We start from the raw sequence: 21310 nt of genomic DNA, 5'->3' as shown, positions 1-21310 counted from the left end.
ACGTGCATAGCTCTATCGCAGACGAGATATACGAATAGATCTTACACCTTATGGACTTTCGTGGCCCAAATTGACTGTCAATACTGTCGTACCGACCTAAAAATTTGAAAATGTGGTTTCTTTTGAGGAAAAAACAATAGGTTAGGAACAATTGACAATGGAAATTTTATTTAAAGACAATTGTTATATTTGAATTCTTTTCATACGTGTAGTAAAAGAGATCGCCGAAAACCGAACTGTTCATTTTCGTTTAATTGTCGTTGAATCTTGGTGATGCCATACCGTTCATATATCCAAAGAATCTTTCCATCTGAAAAACACAAATTATTTAAAAGTTATTTGTAAATGTATTACTATTTTTCAATGATAATGGTTTACTATTATTAATTTATCAGATTTTATTATTGTACAGGCTACCATTAGTCATTGTTTGGGGAGGTAATTCTACAGACGATAATAAGATAAAACCAATTACCGATGTACTCATCTGATATCAAACGTAATCGATGTAATCGAGAAATATCGATTTAACTGCTTCGAACGCACGTTGTAAACGCCGATAGATCATTTTTTAAAAGATATAGAAACAAGTTTCTGTAAACACATTGTCGACATCCGTTTTAAGTGTTTATTTAAAGTAAGATAAACAGGGAATATTATTTATATTATGACCTGATATAAGAAAGCACGCGATCTTTACAAATGTATTAAATTCAGGAGGGAATTTGTACTTACAGGTAAACTCGAATCCGAACGCCCAAAACGTAAGCGTAAAGATGGCGATCGTTGAGATTTGCGGATCATTAAATGTTCGAATGGAACCTTGCCAAATACAGTGTCGTCGAAAGTGTTACGATGCATTAGAAGTTTGTAAAGCTCTTGGATACTCTCCTCTGGTATTTTTCCCGGTATTTCATCTGTAAACGAACAAACGAAACGATTAAAAAATAATAGATCAATCGGTGGTCCTTGGCTGCAAGAGTCAAAATTTTTATACTTGTATCGTCTTATTCAAAATTTATTAACCGATATTTTTTCCGCGTTACTCATCGTGTCACTCATACAGAATACACGTAAACAGTGGGCGGATGTTGTTTCAATTATTTAAAGATTGTTTTCTTTATCCGCAGATTAATTGATAATTATATAAATACCTCCATAGTCTTTGTATCTTTCAACACCGACAGCAAAGCCGACGATAACGAACAGCAGCATAGATTTTACGTAGAGTTTACTCCACATCTTGTTAACGTTTTCTGAAAATAAAATGTTACATTAAACGTGCTTAATTAATTTTAATTAAGTACGCATAACTGTTTAAGTAAATAGTCGTACGATACTATTGGTTTTTATACAGTAAATACTTAAATACTTGAACATTTTAGATATTTAGATAACATTATAGATGAAATACAATATCATTTACATGACCACCAAAAATTTTGAAAAAAATATTCTTTGTTAATACATTACCGACCGATAGCCTATTAATCGACTGTTTTACCGGCCAACGCTTACCGACCGATAGCGTATTAATCAACTTTTTTACCGACCGATAGCCGATTAATCAACCGCTACCGGTCGGTAAAGTGTTAAATATAAATTATCTTGTGCATTGCCTTTGGTGCTGTAAAAATTAACTCGTGTGCGAAAGAAAGTGAATAGTTTTATAAAATTAGCACAGGCTTTTCAACGCAATACAATTTGCGTAGAAATAGATTCGTATCGAGCGGAGTAGAGTTACATATTAAAGCAATTCGGTGCACTGGACTCTGTGTCTCTATTGTGCATGTAACGCGGCAGGTATTTAACAATAAGGGACGGTCGAGCTGTTTTCATATCGTTCGACAATGAGTTTCATAGAACATATTCACGGTGTTCGAAATTTAAACGCTATTGTATCACAATTATCAATTATCAATTTCAATTTATAAATATACATCAACGATTTATATTTAACCAGAGCTTACGAAGGATTTGATTACATATCGAGACAATTAGACTACTTATCGATGATGGAGGAATTTAATTTCAATAGATTTTTAATATCGGTATTAAGTAACTATTTGAACTTTAATTTATCGAAATAAAAAAAAATTTCGTAACTATTTACTGGTAAGAATTTTATTATACATAAACCAGTAATTACAACTCGAAGATTATATCTGAAAAAAAAGCAAAAATCAAAAATTTTTCGCTTCTCTAATCGTTGGTTAACCGTCGAAGAATTTTATTTCTAACATAACTACAAAATATATTTAAAAATATCGGTAACATATTTATTGCGCTACTTTAAATCGAATTATTCAATCCTTACTGTCGATCGTTGAACATTATCAACTATAAGCATAATTTAAACGGATTTAAGAGATTTAAACATACCAATAAAAAGATTTCAATTAATACACGCTCTCGATAGTTTAAAAAATGTTATTTTACGAAAATATTTGTATCTCGAGTTAGAATAGTTTCACAATTACGCGTGACAATTTCTTATTCCAAAGCAGACTATGTTTAGAAATGAAAATAAATTGCAAATTACCGGCGGAATTATCCTTCAAATCTGTACTTTTCGAGCATTGCATATTTCTTAAATAATCACAATTTCACGCACGAAAATCACGTAACACTGTGCAGATTATAAAATTACGTAAATCTCACGATCGCTAAATTAAAACTAAATTTAACGAAATTGATGAACTTACCTTATGATAGAGACAGAGATCAAAGGGCTTCCAACAAGCGGATGGAATTACTTTCTGTGCAATCTTGAAAATTGTACGAGTCGCGCGACACGGGGGTAACGATGAGAAGTGAGACGGTACCGAAGGTATCTTCAGATATATATATATTTATATGTATATACATATGTACACGTATATACGTACGTGCATGTGTGCGTAGTTTGTGTAGGGGATGCGATTCTCATGGGGTAGGGGAATGTGGACGAAAGCACACAGGTAACTGCTTGAAAACAACCACGCGATCTCGTGCGCATGCGCAGTTCTCTCGCGTCTTCCCCTTTCGCTTTCCTGCGCCCCTTTGCTCAAATACAGTTACTCCCACTAATTATACGAATGTTTAACCCTTGTGTCAATAACCAACATACTCGCGGTTGTTCGATAACAGGGGGACCCGGTTACACAAATCGTTTTGTTCGAATAAGTCATATACAAAACGTCGATTTTGTTTCCATGCTTTCCCTAAATTCTTTCCCGACTTTCTACAATGCGCCACGTAAGGCGAAAGCGTCCTTCTTAGATGAAAACATTTTTTTGAAAATATCTCGAGAACCAATCATTTTTTTGCCACTGTACCAAAATAATTTCTTACCTAGAACGAAGAGAGGAATCGATATGTGCAACCAAAAATATGCATTTCAGTCACGGCTTGAAGATTTATTTAATTTTCTAATTAAATTCTTAAGAAACTATAATTTCATGTATTTTGTTCAAGTATTTTTAACAACGCGTAAAATCCTAATAATTCTTTTGTATTATTAAGAATTAATATAAAGATTTCTTTGGATAAATTTCGTAGAATTTGAACTATTGGAAAATATCGATATTTCTCTGCATCTAATAAATAAGATATAATGGAACTTATATTTACTTTTTTATCTGAATGTATATTGTTACTGTGTACACCGTCTATTACCAGAGTAAATGTGTTTATTCAGATATCGAGAGCCCCAAGATGTTCAATTGGACATTAACGTTAGCATTAAAATGTAATTCAATACGCTCTTGTACCATTTACGTATGATGCTCCATATCGATTTCTTTTTTCGGTCATTTTCTACGCTTATGAAATAATAATGATGTCACTTCCATTAAGCATCAGTAAAATACATCTACACTTATGTATTTTACCAATGGTATGAGTTTTCTATTTTTAACAACATTATGGACAATAACAAAGAAGAAATATGTTTCAAATAAAGGCATAAAATCACGAAATTTCATTTGTTTAAGTGATAAGAAAATATGTTGAAAGGAAACATTATATAAGTTGCTTTAACATTGTTAGAAAATATTATATTTGCCATAAATCATCTGTAATGTCATAGATTTAATCATTTTATTAAACGGTATATGCATATCTTTTAAATAATGTGAGATACGATAAAAGTAATAAAATATAAAATATCTTGATTGCATATCGAGTATGCTGTTCGCCTAATACGATTTCTATCAGTTCAATGTTTGACTTTGATATTTCACATCTGTTTAAAGACTTTACGTGCCATGATGATTTTATCGACTGGGTATTTTTTCGTAACATTCATCACCGTTTATTAGACTTCAATTTTTCAGCCGATTATCCTATTCGTGTACGGAGAGAAATCATTTTTCCTTAAAATTTGTTTAAAATGCTTCGATCTAATATATAGAATATATACGAAGGATAGTATTTTGAACAACTTTTTATATGCATAGTGTACAATTGATGTATTTATTTAAACATTTTCAAATACAATTATCTAACAAACTGTCGATTGTCCTTTTGATGTTTTTTCTTTTGTTGGAATATCATTCTGCGCTGCGGTTGTTTCTCCAAATTTGGATTGTTCATATTTTTGAAATATCCATAACCGCCTCCGCCTAATCTTTTTCGTGGTCTTGAATTTTTGCTCAGTCCCACTTCTGCGATAAAACACCGTTAAGGAAATATTGTGGGAATGCTGAATAATATAAATTATGAGAAGTAAAATGCTTGAAAGCTTAATAATTAATAAAGCTATAAAAATACTAATTTTAGAACACAATAAGATCAACCCTTTCGTTATTTTTTAAATTCTTTAAAGTTGAGATTGAGAGTTCACTTAAGGGTTAAAATTAAACAGCAAAAAGTAATATAGTATTAGACTTTTAAAAAGGATACTCAGATCCATGGCTGGTGGTACGACGAATCCAAAAGATTTCGCAACTTTCGCCAAGTCCAAAGTTTCGATGTCGAATATTTGTTTCAAATGGTGCGAATCATATGCCCTTACGTATGCTTTAAATGCTTCTTTCGCCGACATATTTAAAAAGTAGTTCTTCGAAATCAACTTTTCAAGCTAAAAATCATTGGAAACAATATAAATAAAATTTTTAATTTTTCGTAGCTGCTACAGGTAGTATCCCTATTAGTTGTCCCGTAAATTGTATAAATGTTTAGTTTAAAAGAATAACAGTTAAAAACTCACCTGCAATTGAATATCAGCAATCTTATTCCATGAAAAATCAAACTCGTTTACTGGTACTCTAGCTTGTTTAAGGTAACGAAGGAAGCCAAGTTCCTCTGGTCTTAAAATTAATAAGGCATGACCACTGCTACCTTCTCCTCGAGCTGTTCTACCAACGCGATGAATATATTCCTGAAATATTATGTAGTTGTTTAATTTATGCAGTTTTTTAAACGGCGATATAGTACCGACAATTTACCTTAGGATCATCTGGTGGATCATATTGCACAATCCAATCAACAGCTGGTATGTCAAGACCGCGTGCAGCTACATCGGTGCAGAGTAGTATACCAGTCGAGGCGTTGCAAAATTGAAAAAATGTTGTCGTTCTTTTTGTTTGTTTTTGTTTTCCCTGTTGTTTAATTAAAAAATTTAACATAAACCTACATGTTCTATTACCAATCATATATGTTTCATATTATATAATCGTACATGAATACTTAATACTGGTAGATCAATGTAGTTCAAAAGTTCATGGTGATATTTAACCGACATGCAAGAACTGAAGAAAACCATGACTTTTTTCTTCCTATTCTTTTTTAAAAATGTAAATAGAAGCAGGAATCTCTTCTCACTGGGGCTAACTACGTAACCCTGCTCCAAACCTTCCACTGTCGCTTTTTCTTTGTCATCGTCAACGCCAACATAAACTGGTTCTTTTTTCAAAGCCAAACTCGTTAACGTTTCTGTTTTTTTCGTTTGCGTTGCACTGAATAACATTGTTTGCCTCTTTTCTGTAAATATAGTACATTACGTTATAATCTAGATTGATACTGCCTTTTATTAATTCTTTTGTTATATTTGAAATTCAGACTACTAACTTGGCAAGATATTAATAATTTGCTTAAGTTCTTCTTCAAACCCTATATCTAAAATACGATCGGCTTCATCGATAATGAGGCACTGAAGATTTTTGTACAAAAAGTCTGGAGTATTTTGCAAATGATCTAATAATCTACCAGGCGTAGTTACAATGATATTAATTCCTTTCGCAAGTTTCTGAGCTTCTGTCTGTCTGTTAGCACCACCCATTAGCAAACCATAGGTATGGAAATGATATTTCATCAATTCCTTTAAAACTCCAAACGTTTGCATGGACAATTCTCTTGTTGGTGATATAATTATACAACCTGTGCCTATAAGTAAAAGTGTTGTAATACAAATTAAAAATGTTTTATCTATATTAATTACATACCATTACGGGGCATAAATTTTAGTTTATATATCAGTTCAATGGCTGGTATTAAAAATGCTAAAGTTTTCCCAGATCCTGTTTTTGCAGATCCCACCAGATCTCTGCCTTGTAACAACGGTGGAATAGATTTTGCTTGTATCTCTGTCATGTTTTCAAAACCCATGTCTTTTATTGCTTTTAATGTATTTTCACATACTGTATCCTCTAACACTTTGAAACTTGTATCATTCGTTACATGTAATCCTACTTCTGATCCAGGCACTACAAAATAAATTTAACCGAACATATGTACAATGTTATTTAACAAAATAATGTATTATTCTACTTATATTCTACTATTGCACTTACAATTTACAGCTTCATTTATTGATGTATCATCTACTTTTAATTTCTTATCATTATTCGTTTTTCTTTTCTTGTCTGTAATATGGTAAAAAACACATGTTTTAGTTCATGAAGATTTCCTTGACTCGCTGTATATTCATAGCGCAAATAAACAATTGTTCGGACTTACTTTTTACCGGTTCATCTTCTATCCAATATTGTCCAGATGAATTTGATAATTCTTCACTATTTTTCGTAATATTACGTTCTGAATCCTCAATTGCAGTTTCATCTTTCGTTGCTATACAAAGTAATAATAATACAAATTACTAACTTCATTGAGAAATAAGATAACAGTTAATTACATTCCAAACATACAATTACCATCTTGTACTTGTATTTCCCGTTTCTTTAATATTTCAAGTCTCCTCTTTTCTCTTTTTTTTATTTTTCGCATCAACACTTTATCCGGCACCGACATTTTTATACAATAAATGAAGATTTAAATATTAAACTAAACTTAATACATGCTTTTAGTTATCACCTTTCAACCATGTGGTCAGTGTTAAAGAGGATTAGATAGAGTGGAAGGTTTCATACAAACCGGAGATGCCAGACGGAGCACCGGGTGCACCGGGAACATCTCATTCCACTTTTTTAAACTATGCCAGATCACGCGTACGTGAGTACGGACGTGTTTCGGAGAGCCGACAAAGGCAAACTGACGCATGCCCTCCTTCTCGATTCTCCGAAGCTGCCCGAAGTAACTTCGGGCCGTCTCGGCAAATGTGAGCCTTTCTCTCTCGACTCCCACGAGACGGTCCGAAGTAACTTCGGGCAGCTTCGGAGAATCGAGAAAGAGGGCACGTGTCAGTTTGCCTTTGTCGGCTCTCCGAAACACTACGAGATCACGTGTGTCAATTAATTCGTTGCAGCGTTTGGAGTTAACAAAGAATAATTGAGTCCTACATGCAACCAAACCAGAATGTAGCTAACAAAAGATCATTTCTGAATTTTCCCGAAACCTCCCTACAACAGATTATTAAAACCACACTCATGTTTTTTTAGTAAGAGCAACTATATTTAAATTTTATGAAAATCATAATTGATAGAAGACATTTACATTTTCCCTATTATTATTATGATAATATTACGTCCATCTCATTATTTTATGGTAATTTCCATAAATATTGCGTAAAAAATACATTTTGGCATTTTTATTAAATATTAATTTCATGCAAGCTACCGATTAGAATCAAAGGTTACTAAGAAATTACGACTTGTATTTAAAGTGCACATATATACATTTTGTTTACAATTGTAAATACGCAGATTAAAATCGCATGTAGAAATACATAGCTGATTTTACTATTACGTTTGTACATCTCTATAAAATGTTTAAAATCCAAGATTAACATTTTTTTTTTTTCCAAACAATTTTTATCAAGTTGAGGTAGTGTTTCTTAAATCAATTACTGTTACATGCGTTTGACGGTGAAAAGAATCAATGTAATTTTAATACAAAGTTTACCACATTGTAATGTTTACTACATACAATAATTAATTATGAATACAAGTAATTTTTATATTTATGCATATGTACACTTATAAATAAAATTTGAATGTTACACTATTCGTTCGTTGTTGGAGAAACTTTTTTATGTTTTAATTTTAAGTAACACTGACTCAGTACATTTCGTTCTTTGCAAACAGTTTACATAAAATAATGAAACACTTTTTAGACTGCTATAATATGTAATATAGCTTTGATTTAATTCTGTAATTGAAGGCTTAAAATAGATACGTTAATAATATTAATAATAACGACAATAAAATAATCAATTCGCAAATCAATATTATTAATAAATTTTATTTCCAATAGGTTTATAAAGTTCATCAAAATTTGTGCAGATTTCTTATATTACTCAAGTTATTGTATTAATATGTACATGCATAGAAAATTAAATGAAAACAACCATTTATGGATATAAAAAAATTAATCTTATAGGAAAATACATATAAGAAAGTGCTTCGTTATTTTGTGCATTCTGTAAAATGTATTTAAAAATAAATATGTATAACGTTGAAGTTAATAATGAACTTTTATACATTAATTGTACATTAAAATATTCCTGCAAAATATTTAATACTGAATTTTAGACTAGACTTTATAGTAACAATAAGTAGACCGTTAAGGAAATATGAATATAACAATTTCTCAAGAAACAATATACAGATTTATGTTTTCGAACATAATTACAAATATCCTTGTTATGATGTAAAAAATGTATCATGTAGTACTATAAAATATGGTAAGATCATTGTATAAAACAGAACATTACAAGGGTATAATTATTCTAATAAAAGCAACTGTACATATAGTTTCTCAGAAATCTTATAAATGAGTATGAGTGTATGAGTATATACCTCTTATAAATTTGTGTAACTTACATTAGAAAGTATAAATCCCATATTTTATTGCAATAGCATAAGAATGACTTTATTATTTAATAAATATTCTTGCAATGATATTTTTATTCTGTGAAATATATTTTAATAGAGATTTAAATTTTATTTATTTTTTACTAAGTGTTAGTTGTACATAACCAGTGATATTTTACAATCATTTACTTTTATACTTCATTATAGCTCCATATTTATTAAATTAGAATAATTTAATAAAACAAAGAGGAGACGGAGATTAGCTAAAAATGTATCTATTTTGATCTCTTTTTATATTGTTCTACAATGACTAGCAATATTCATTACATGAATCTGTGATATATGTATATTAATGCATTTTTTTATTGCAATTTTAAAGCAATATAACTTTATAAAATTTTGAAAATGTATTTATATGTATTAAACATGCCATACAGTTACTTTTATAAATATGTTGAAACAATTTAAATAATTTAGATTCATTTTTGTCTACATGAAAAAGATTACTTCTGAATATATGAAGTATTAAAGGAATTTCATTTTATTGTATTATCATTGATATATCAATAAACAAAATTCACTGCAGACTAAATTGTCTACCCCCAGAGAAACAAATTTAAAAAAAAAGCATAATAAATTCTTAAAATTTGTCTTTTGTGAATCATAGTCTACATCACCAAAATACCTAAAGATTTTTTAATGCTAGATGTTTCTGGCAATGAAAGTGCCCATTTTCTTAATCCTGTTAATAAAACTGAACTTGTGACTAAAATTGCTCCCCCTACTGAATAACGGTTTGGTATTTCATTAAAGAATAAAACTTGCCAGAAAAATGCAAAGACTATGTCTGCTGATCTTGCTATTGCAACTGGTCCTGCCTGTTCCATCTGTAAAGCCAATGTTAATAATATTTGACCCCCAAAGCTAAAAAGAGCAAGTGCTACGACCAAGAGTCTGTCAGTTCCACACCGAGGTAAGCAAAGTGCGCCTATGGCCCAAGATATAGTTATTGTCTGAATTAAGGCAAACGATCCGAAATTTGTCATTATTACTGAAAAATGAAGGCCTTTCAAAGCTCTTAATAAAACGTACACATTTGCACCAAACAGTGTCGCCGAGAAAGCTGCCACGGCACCCCATAAATCTGCATGTTCTGTTTTTACATGCCCATCGGAAAGAGACTTTATAGTATGCCCAAAAATAAGCGGCGGACGTGTTATCAGAACTACACCGATCAATGTTAAACAGACTGTAATAACATTAAATATTCCGCAAGGCTCCTTTAAGAAGATTCTCGCAAATATAGCTACAAATACAGGAACAGAAAATACTACAACAGATGCATCGGCTAATGGCATATACCTGAATGCATAAAAACTTAGCATAAGGCCAGTGGTCCCTACAAAACTTCTTAATATTAACATTAGCCTACGCCCCTTTGGAAAAGGATGTTCTCCTTTATATATCACAATTGGTATTGCAGGTAACAATACACCCACAAAACGAAATGCTGCCAATTCCATTGGATTAACCTCTACTAAACTCTTCACAATGACGCTGCATAATGAGAAAAACAATGACGATAACGTCGCCAGTATTAAACCAAGGTAAGGGCATGATTTACACGTTAGAACCGAAAATCGTTTCTGTTTTATTGTCGTATTACTTTCAACGTCACTATCAACTAAATGTTGTAATTCAACATGTTCTGACATGTCTGAAAAAGAAAAGAGATTAAACTGTTTGAATTTTTTAAAGACATAGTTATACACAAAAATGATAGTAACAGCAAGTAAGGGTACAAGTCAAAACAATGATTGTATGTTATTTAAATACATTACTGTAACAATTTTCTACAAATAAAAATTAAATAAATATTTTGTTAAAATAGATTCTTAACAGGAAACAATAACAAAAATACGACTAACTAATATGATAACGAATTGTGGAAGTAACTTACTTATTAAACACATTTAAGTAAAAAAAATGCTAGTCTTAACTTCGTTAATATTAACAAATATACTCACCGGTAATAACTTTACTAATTAGTTAATCACAGCGTATAGGTTTGTTAATAAAATTATGTAACAATTAGTATAGCGCATTTATAAATGATATGGAAGACAAAATTAGCTTAGGACTTTCGATAAAACATTCTCGTTCATTGCCAGTGACAACGTCCTTTACATCTTTTTAATTGCCGACTATTTTAGTTAAGAAATCACGTTGTCACTTGCGTGAAGTAGGAAACTCGCGACATCACGTCGAAGAGCAGACAGTTTATCTGACAAATATCTGGATGAGAAATTCGATACACGTAAATTTAAAATTGCATATTACTTTAGTTGTTATATTCTATATATTTTGAGTTTTCCAAAGTATGTTCACGAATAATGAATAATTGTTCATTAATTTCATTCATAATATGAGAATAAAAATATTTCATTTCTCTTCGACCACAGCAAACCTAATGTTACTAAGTTACTAGATTTTGTACAATTAATATAAAAATATTCGATAACAAAATGATTTGCATTAATACAAAGGTATTTTTACGAAGGAAATTAATATGTAATTAATGATCAATTAAATTATCCGAAATATTAAGGTAAAATATAATTACTTTGTTAAAAAATACCACATATATCACATATAGCGATATAAATTTTGTTTATTAAATGTTGGAAGATTTTTATTTGAAATAATTGCGATATTTTGATACATATTGCTGATATAGTTACCGGTATTAATACAAGTTATATTGGTAATCCTTTAATGGTCTTAATTATATTATTTAATTGATTTTACTTTATTTTTTGCATTATTCTACTATTTGAAAGAATTAGTATTTTTAAAGAACTAACGAGAATCGACTACTGTTCGCAGCCCTCTGGCGGTTAAGTCCTGTAGGTGTTGTCGTACTATACTTAACAACGATGCACGAAGTTCCTTCTAAAATGCTGTTATTCATTGATCGAATGTATGAATTTCATAGTGTTCGCAGGTTACAATAAATCAGACAATTTTTCAATTAAAGTTGAATTAAGATTGAAATTGTAGTGTAGTGCGCAAAGACCATTAATCGTGAGATACGGAATCGAGAACTATTTAATGGATCCGACTATCGGTTGGTATCAACCGGAGCAGTTCGGCCCCGCTAAGGATTTTTGGTTACACATTTGGGAAGCTGAGAAAGGTCTCGATATTTTAACGCTGAAGAACGACTCGTCTTCGAATGTGATAGGTGTGAAGCTTCAGCAAGATTTCATAGCATTGGATTCCCTTAATTCTCGTACGGGCGACCGCATGCAACATAACACTTGCAATAGCTATTATAATCCGTCGCGTAGGAAAGGTGATAATCGTGCTAGTACCTACGGCATGAACTACAATTACGATGCCTTAGTTGGCGAATACGGCGGCTGTCCGTGGCGTGTGCCGAATAAACATTATTCGAAAGGAGTTATTGGGTGAATATTATTTTCGATCGATGATTTATTATTTGTCCTTTGGAAATTAGGGTATTACACTATGAGCGATTCGTCCATATGGGCATGGTTAAGGTTATGTATCTTGCATGCTCGTTTACAAATAGGCTATATCGGAATGGTAACTTTGTAATCGACGACGTTACGAATTGGAACTTGTTTTCATTTTCAAAATACAACGAAATATTATTTATCTCAAGCGCATACGATAATTAGATATTTTAAATTTACGTAAAATTGTTCTAATACAATTTTAATGTCTGCTAATATAAGTTTGTAGCGCACGTGGATGTTTATATAATTCGACTATTTATGTTTATATTGACAATATTTGATATTATTCGGATCCTCCTACTGAATTGTTCGAAAAAATGTTACATATTTTTGTATAAATACTGTTTAATGAAAAAATATCTTCTTGATAGTTTTTTAATAATTACCGGAAGTAATAACATTGATAAAACACGGACGTCTTGACACTTATAAATTGTACACAGTTTGAAAATTAGATACGAATTTTATATTTTTAACAAATTCAATATTACTAAATGAATATATTTAAAAAAAAAAGTAAAAACCAATTACTATGGTAGTTTTTTATTATGTTTGATTTCTAAATATTCGACGAAATTTTATTAGTATATTAGTTACGCATATTTTTAAATTCTTACATTAACTTATTTTATTTCATTCTTAATTTGTGTTTTATATATTTATTTACAATTTTATATCAATAATTTTTTTTTATATTTACTATTTTTTGTGTAATAAATAAAGTTTTCATATTTCTTATTGAAATCTTACTTTTAATAAGTAAACGTAAAATAAATTATAAAATATTTGTTATCATATACTATCGATGAATTGTAAAAATTTTGCAGTTACCAATATGTAAAATAAGAATATTTAAATTTGTATATTTTTTGCGTTATAAATGTTATTAGCACATATTGCAAACAATTGCGATAATAAAATCATATATTTTCTAAAAATAATTACTTGCAACATAATCAAATTTAACAATAAATAATACATGACAATAAAAAATAATAATTTTTATCATTTTTAAATGATACATGTACTGTGAATAAAAAGTTGATTAATAATTGGTTTCCTTTTTTTTGAATGTGTAGATTACACGAAGAAATTGAAGATTTTTTTGCTTATATGTGTCCCTCTAATGAAGAACATAGCTTACGAATGCGTGTTGTCAAAAGGATAGAACAAGTAATATATGATCTCTGGCCAGATTCTAAGGTTGAAGTATTTGGCAGCTTTCGCACTGGTTTATATTTACCTACAAGGTACGTATCATTGTACATATTTGAAATAGAATGTATTTAGTAATGTGTTCACATACAAAATATATAGTATTTTATGAATCGGTTTAATTATTACATGTATTAAATTGTGAAAATATTTATGTTATTAATATTTATTGAAAATCGTTTATTACATTATTGAAATAATATTAATTATTCTTTAACCATCATGAAATTAATGTAATTAATATTTTAGATACATTTTTAAGTGTCATTGATACAATTGATTCTTAGATTTTCTTTTGTCTTTCAGTGATATAGATTTAGTAGTAATAGGAATGTGGATGAATCTTCCATTACGTACTTTGGAGCGTGCTTTGTTGGATCAAAATATTGCTGAACCATCGTCTATTAAAGTTTTGGACAAAGCTAGTGTTCCCATTGTCAAGTTGACTGATAAAGAAACTGAAATTAAAGTAGACATCAGTTTTAATATGAATAATGGTGTTAAATCTGTAGACTTGATCAATTCTTTTAAGAAGCGGTATCCAGTGCTGGAGAAGCTAGTTATGGTATTAAAGCAATTCTTGTTACAAAGAGACCTGAATGAAGTTTTTACTGGTGGAATCTCCTCGTACAGTTTAATACTTATGACTATCAGTTTTTTACAGGTATGTGATCGATAAGTTTCTTTCAAATATACGGTACTTATATCAGAAATAACTAGTGTTGCTAAACTAGTTATGCTAAACTTATATTCAATAAAATTAAGTCATTCATAATTCACTTTATGAAAGATTGATTCTCTTATAGAGAAAAATTTTTATTTCAGTTACATCCCAGGCAAAATGCTTATTGTTCAAATGCTAATCTTGGGGTATTATTAATAGAATTTTTGGAATTATATGGTAGGAAATTTAATTATGTTAAAACAGGAATTCGTGTAAAAGATGGTGGTACTTACATATCGAAGGAAGAGGTAAAGCATGTTCTTATGAAATAATAATAATGAATAAATAGTGTAATATACACATATAATATTCTGTATAGATGCTTCTCTAGTTTGTAAATTATGTATGTACTAAATAATCATAATCCAGAGAGTTAAATACACAATATCTTCACTGTTTTATGTTTGTTATATGAACAATAGAGAAAATGCTATTAATGTTATTTATAATGCAATATAATTACGTTAATGCACAATAAGGATAATATATGTTATATGATCTAGGTTCAACGAGATATGATAGATGGCCATCGACCTTCTTTATTGTGTATAGAAGATCCACTTACGCCTGGAAATGATATTGGTCGTAGTAGTTACGGTGCACTCTATGTAAAAGATGCATTTGATTGGGCTTATTATGTCCTTTCACAAGCAGTTAGTCCTTTAAATATTTTAGTTAATGATGCAAATAAAGTAAGGTGAGATTATTTGTATATATGACAATTGTTTAGATATTTTGTAGTACTATTTTACATGTATTTTTTAAAAACGTATTGTATTTAGTATACTAGGGAGAATAATTCGAGTGACAGATGAAGTGATAGAATATCGTAAGTGGATCAAGGAAACATTCCCATTACCTTTGAACGAAGTAGATTCATTGTCAAGTTCAACTGGATCTGACGCATCAACGCTTTCTGCTCCAGCTAGTGACACGGTACTAAATCATAGTTTATTTATGTACAAAATAACAATTATAAATTAATTATATTTTTAACAGATTTTAACATATCTTATATATTGATACATGTTGTAACGTGTACTTTTTTATGTTAAAAGGATTCTGAATGTAGTCGTGGTAATTCTCCTAACACTGGTGGAAAAGGTGAAGATAGGAATAAGGAAAGACATGTATATAATAATCAACATACTCATCATCATTCACAATCGAGAAAACCATATAAAGGAACTGCTCATGGTATGATTATTTTAAGTATTTAAATATTCAATAGTCTTGAAATATCCCAGTTATTTTTACAATTATAATATAAAAAAATCATTATGGTTTAAATGTAATCTAATAGATATATTATGTTTGATGAAATTATATAGTAATATTTGTTATACTATACTTATAACGTATATTCATTTATCATAGGTAATCACCATCACAGTTCCAGAGGAAATTATCATCGTGGAATAAACAATAATATAACCGGACAGAGTAAAGCAAAACATTCTCTTCATAGTAACGGAAGTAGTAATAATAGTCACAGTCCAAGTTCGAGGCCACAAACCGTAAAACGAAAAAAACAGTGCATTGCACCTCGTGGTACCGGAGATTGTGTACGGTGATGAAACGTGCAAAATAATGTTGGACTTTGTTTGTCATTTAAGTAGCGAGCTCAATATCATAACTGTGTGGTGAAAAGACATTGATTAACTTTCATCGCACAAATAAATTATCCTTTCCACTTTAGCATACAAAGGGGCTCGGTGTCTATAACAGTGAAGAGTTGATGAACTGTGTTTCTTTTTTCTCATAGGGACAAGGAAATGCCCCGAATATAGTTAAGTTCTTCATTTCACCAGAAACATTTTTTGTGTTCTGTACGAAAAGTTTACATACCAAAGACGTACAGAATTGTAATATAGATTGGTTTAGTTTTTACTTCGTCTTTGCATTACTGCACATGTTACAAACAACATTAAAAAAATGTGTAATATTTCATTGATTATTGTTTACAAAGTTACAAAGCTTATTGCAATCTTTGAATAGTAATTGTGTTCATAACCATGATAAACTCATTGTAATACATTTATATAATACGAACGATATATACAAAGATTATTTACAGTGCAGTTTTCTTAAAGATTTCATGAAGCTGTAAAACAAGCTCTAATAATGATGATAAAGACTTAGTTTTCTATATGGAATTATATTCTTATAACAAAGGGGTGACAGAAAAATTGGTGATATTGGGACTTACCTATTGTAAATATTGTAATATACATTATCGAACATAGAAAAATAAGTCTAAGAGTTACCTACTGAATTTTCTTATTTTGTACGTACCTAATAGTGGTTTATTACAATAATTTTATCATTTTAAGACATGGATATTACCGTGCCTATGTGAGAATTATATATTTTTTCTGTAATATGTAAGTCCAGTATTGTGAAAATGTTTTGGTATATTTTTCGGATTTTAATAAAATTATAAGTTCGTGTGCTGGTAATCAACAAATTTTGAATAAAAATATTTTTGAAAATACTAACTCATTGCTGAAAAAAAAAAAAAATAATACACTTTAGATTTTTACACTGTGTTCTTTAAAGTCATAATTGTGCATAATAATAATTTTACTTTTTATACAGAATTGCTGATTTCGTAAAACTAGTTCGTAAATTTTAGTCTCCCCTGAATAATGATACATTATTTTTATATTATCAAATAATAGTAAGCATACATATGTCATGATCGAATGTAAAATGAATTTAATGCACGAATCAGATATTGCATTTAAACATGTTTATTATAGTAATATTCTGTATTACTTTTTAAAAATTGAGCAATATTTCAAAAATTTTGTATATGACAATACGTAGAAAGGCCTTGATATCACTGAGAACTCCAAATGTTGTACTGTTAAATTATCTTGTATCTAAGTTATTGAACATTACATTCCGTTTCTCGACAGATCAATTTTTATTCTTCAGATTTAGGAGAAGACATAACTGCGTCTATTATAACGTATGTTTATCAATTAAGAATCTTTGTACGGATTGCATTTTGTGTTAATTCAATTTGTAATATATATTCAGGCAGTGTCTCCTATTAAATTGGAGTGCAGAGATAACAATACTACTAGTATTTAATTTCCTCCAAGGTGTATAATATTTTTGCAGTATTCTGTATATTATTGAGTGAAACGTTGTTCATGAATAACATTATAAGCTGTGATTCAATTTTAGAATTAGAATGTCAATTGCTTGTTAAAACACATATACATATGTATAATGTGTCTATATATGGATCTATGTATGGCTCTGTAAACACTAAAATGTGGATCTTACATTCTCAAAGCTATGTAATTATTATGGTTGTTATTACTACAACTAACTAGTCTACAAAAATTATTACAAATTTTTTAATTGGGAACAAAGTTTCGTAAAATTTTATTAAATATTTGCGATGTATGCTTGTCTATCTTCAAAACCCACTGAAAAATGTGTAAGTACTGAAAATTTAATAAACAGTGATAACAGGTTTCTTTGTGTCATTGTCGTTATTTTGATAGCATTGTATTATAACGTAATTGTATTTAAAGTTTAACATTTTAGTCTACTAAGTAATAGACTGCTAATTATATTACATATACTAAGGTGATCTTCAGATACAGATAATCGACATTTTTTTCTAAATTTTTTGGAGAAACCCCCCAAAATCATTTCAATGCATGAAAACTAATTCCAATGAAATATTTTGTTCGATTAGATAACGGGAAAATGTGTTGTACAAGTCTTAACATGCAATACTTTATATGTGCAAGTTCTCTACTGCTCTAAATAGTGTACCAAATTTATCTACCTATTTACTATTAATTTTCTTTTTTGTATTTATTGTATGGATCTTCCAATAGCCAACTGAACAAATGGCATACTCGATTTCAATAGACTTTGTTGTAAAATATTAACTCGATCGAGTAAAAGAAAGGCGTGCCTCACAGTGAATCCGATCGAGTTTAAATTGTACAGGAATTATCTTTTAATGAATTGGAACCATTCCCGACCAGTGGTCTTCAGGAGAAACAGTTGCAATAATTATTATAATCGAATGGATATTAAAAGATCGTTTCCATACCAGTAGATAGAACAAAGAAAATTAATGCTAGATAGGTGGATAAATTTAGTGCACCATTTGGATCCGTGCTTATGGAGATTTATATGTTCATACGTTTACTTTATAGACAAAAATACTGTAAAAAACCAGTGATTTTACTTTTTCAGTAAATAAAAAGTTTCTTCGAAATGTTTACTACTGCAATTTATTGTTATAAAAATACTGAATAGCTGAAAAGTCGTGATGAACATCCTATATATGTTTTAGTATTCAATAAGTAAAATAAACATATAGCCATATTTATCATAAGAATTTACAGAAATTCAATAAAAAATTAATAAAATAAATTTCAACGACCTTAGTTTCAACAAAGTATACATGTTATAAATAAAAACTCGTTAATTTTAATAGCAGCACTTAATTTATTCGATTTTTCACTAAATGCGTACAGAAAATTTGGATTAAATAAGTGTTACCATATAATATATTATTTTGTACTATATTTTGAACAAAATTACTTAAAATATTTTGAACTGATTCCTGTGATAGGGTTGACATCAAGTAATTTCATACGTTCCATTTGAGCTAGTCTGTGTTCCTCATCAAATGTTACTGGTAATGGTGGATATGCTGTAAAAATTGAAATAATTTTTATTATGTGTAATATAGTATGTTCTTAAAAATTCTTGCTCTATTCCATTTGTCAATATTTTAATTTAATTTTAAATTTTAAATTTGTATATATTGTTTTCTAGTATACAGGATGTTCGAAGAATCATGGTTTAACTTGCAAGGGAGTGATTCCTTGCATAAAACTGAGCCAAAAGTATAGCATCGGCTCTTGCCGATTGCACCACGTTTTTTCCAACACCTTGTACATCCAAGTTAAATATGTTAATATTATTAACATTTACTATATCATAATAAAATTTAAGCATAAATGATTAATACAGAAAATATATTTTTAAAATCAGTAATAAAATTGAAATACCATAGATTTTAAGAAACATTAATATCCAAATACTGAGGGCCACACCCATAAGCGTTACACCAACTTCTCCTTTCCATTCGCCTGTTGGGGCTTGTATTTCGGCGAGTGTCTGACGAAAACTATTACGATATATTGTTTTCTTTTCTTCGATCGATAATTTCTTCCAATCTCCTTTTTCCTTTTCCCTTAATGCCTACGCAAGAGTAATATCAAGATAATGAACTTCATTGTATTAATGTAATTTTAATCAAATGTTATAACTGTAATAACTATATAATATAATTACACGTAAAGAATTAATTTCTTAAAGAGACATTTGATTAATTACACGCACAAAGGAACTGCAACAAAGTACTTGCACAGACCTCGATAAAATATAAGCGAGTATAGAACCAAAAGGTATTAGACTTATGCTTGTTTGTAAGGACAATTAATACTTTATGAGATATAGCATAGATTTATTAGAATTATTTTACCATGACATCTGGAGTATTGGCTTTGAAACGAATTGCGGGCAGAGGAAAGTCAAGCCTATCCATATAAGATGCCTCTCCATTATATCCACAGCCTACTACATCCCTATTACCAATTTTATCTGGAATGGCTACATGAGCTGACATTCGACGGGTGTAAATTGGAATATTTTGACGCAAGTATGGAAGGAACAATTTACTGGCCATCGTGTACTGAAATAATATACAAATTTAAATATATTGTCAATTTTCTATCTTATAGAAATGTTGTATAAAGTGTTAGAGTAAAGTTAATCCATAAATTTCATATATTTATAACACGAAACATTGAGTCAATGATTTGCATGCTTGTATAGAAATTTTATACAATTTAATTTACTAAAATGAATTTTATTACAAATACAAAATTATGCTCAAGATGAAAAAAGATTGAAATTTTAATTAAAATTCATGAATATGGTGTAACTTTTCATATAATTAAAAAAATGGATTCAATTGTTGAAGATTTAATATATTTATTTTGTTTCATGAAAATATTTAATTTTTAGATAATGTTACGTAGTAATTGCAGAGTACATTTAGTAGCGGTTACCTAACAGAGTGCACTTCATAAAAAATATTTAAAAAACAGACACTTATCAAAAATATGTAGATTAATTAGGGTTAATGTTTAACTGTCTAATGAATATATCAATACTTACTGCTGATGTATAGAATTAATGAAATAATATAAAGTATGAAAACTTACTGTCCTTACTGATACCGATCCAGTGTAAAGTAAAATGGCTGTGGCTCATACGGGGTAGATTACGATCAGTAACTCTAGGTGACACTGTTGACTGTAGTTGGCGGTAGTAGCCGATGCATTCGCATTTCACAAGTATCCAATCGACAATGAGGTATGGAACAGGATATCTGATGCATTTTTCCAGCCGCGGTTTATAAAGTTCATTTGTAAAGTACTTAGCATTTTGTTGTTAAATAACTTTTAGATAAAACAATATAAATATACATTCTATTACCAATGGTTTTTTCAATATTTTTAATTATATGTGGAATATAACATCGATTAAATATAGATCGATCAATTACGATTTAACCTACGATAATA

General features: G+C 29.7%; 5 protein-coding genes across 6 annotated transcripts; 1 reads left to right on the top strand and 4 right to left on the bottom strand.

Annotated features, from left to right (window-relative positions):
- Positions 1–225: 225 nt before the first annotated feature.
- On the bottom strand, positions 226–2814 carry LOC122399355 (short neuropeptide F-like). The gene is made up of 4 exons (XM_043399992.1): positions 2706–2814; positions 1155–1256; positions 736–917; positions 226–310 (listed from the first exon to the last, which is right to left on the bottom strand). Exons 2-4 carry the CDS (start codon positions 1240–1242, stop codon positions 251–253), a joined length of 330 nt encoding a protein of 109 aa, XP_043255927.1. The 5' UTR covers positions 1243–1256; positions 2706–2814; the 3' UTR covers positions 226–250.
- Positions 2815–4479: 1665 nt separating this feature from the next.
- Positions 4480–7302, bottom strand: LOC122399322 (probable ATP-dependent RNA helicase pitchoune). 2 transcript variants are annotated; one of them, XM_043399932.1, is made up of 10 exons: positions 7128–7302; positions 6940–7050; positions 6774–6845; positions 6426–6686; positions 6052–6366; positions 5663–5964; positions 5430–5582; positions 5192–5362; positions 4885–5062; positions 4480–4646 (listed from the first exon to the last, which is right to left on the bottom strand). In XM_043399932.1, the coding sequence occupies exons 1-10, from the start codon at positions 7228–7230 to the stop codon at positions 4480–4482; spliced, it is 1833 nt and encodes a 610-aa protein (XP_043255867.1). In that variant the 5' UTR covers positions 7231–7302. The 2 variants fall into 2 exon arrangements, with proteins under 2 accessions (XP_043255867.1, XP_043255868.1); XM_043399933.1 differs by having other exon boundaries at positions 7134–7302.
- A 2496-nt stretch (positions 7303–9798) lies between these two features.
- Positions 9799–11554, bottom strand: LOC122399340 (solute carrier family 35 member G1-like). The gene is made up of 2 exons (XM_043399964.1): positions 11219–11554; positions 9799–10908 (listed from the first exon to the last, which is right to left on the bottom strand). The coding sequence occupies exon 2, from the start codon at positions 10904–10906 to the stop codon at positions 9860–9862; it is 1047 nt and encodes a 348-aa protein (XP_043255899.1). The 5' UTR covers positions 10907–10908; positions 11219–11554; the 3' UTR covers positions 9799–9859.
- A 716-nt stretch (positions 11555–12270) lies between these two features.
- On the top strand, positions 12271–16947 carry LOC122399325 (terminal nucleotidyltransferase 4B-like). The gene is made up of 8 exons (XM_043399937.1): positions 12271–12661; positions 13813–13983; positions 14255–14612; positions 14774–14920; positions 15176–15369; positions 15455–15608; positions 15731–15869; positions 16050–16947. The coding sequence occupies exons 1-8, from the start codon at positions 12303–12305 to the stop codon at positions 16244–16246; spliced, it is 1719 nt and encodes a 572-aa protein (XP_043255872.1). The 5' UTR covers positions 12271–12302; the 3' UTR covers positions 16247–16947.
- A 2260-nt stretch (positions 16948–19207) lies between these two features.
- Positions 19208–21062, bottom strand: LOC122399351. Its single transcript, XM_043399988.1, has 4 exons — positions 20948–21062; positions 20203–20412; positions 19727–19919; positions 19208–19365 (listed from the first exon to the last, which is right to left on the bottom strand). Exons 2-4 carry the CDS (start codon positions 20404–20406, stop codon positions 19250–19252), a joined length of 513 nt encoding a protein of 170 aa, XP_043255923.1. The 5' UTR covers positions 20407–20412; positions 20948–21062; the 3' UTR covers positions 19208–19249.
- Between the last annotated feature and the right edge of the window lie 248 nt (positions 21063–21310).

This window comes from Colletes gigas, unplaced genomic scaffold (genome assembly GCF_013123115.1).
Source record: "Colletes gigas isolate AHSC1104 unplaced genomic scaffold, ASM1312311v1 Colletes_gigas_Sc00013, whole genome shotgun sequence".
Classification (NCBI taxonomy): Eukaryota; Metazoa; Arthropoda; class Insecta; order Hymenoptera; family Colletidae; genus Colletes; species Colletes gigas.
Note: the sequence above shows the minus strand (reverse complement) of the source record. Positions and strands in the feature narration are given on the sequence as shown.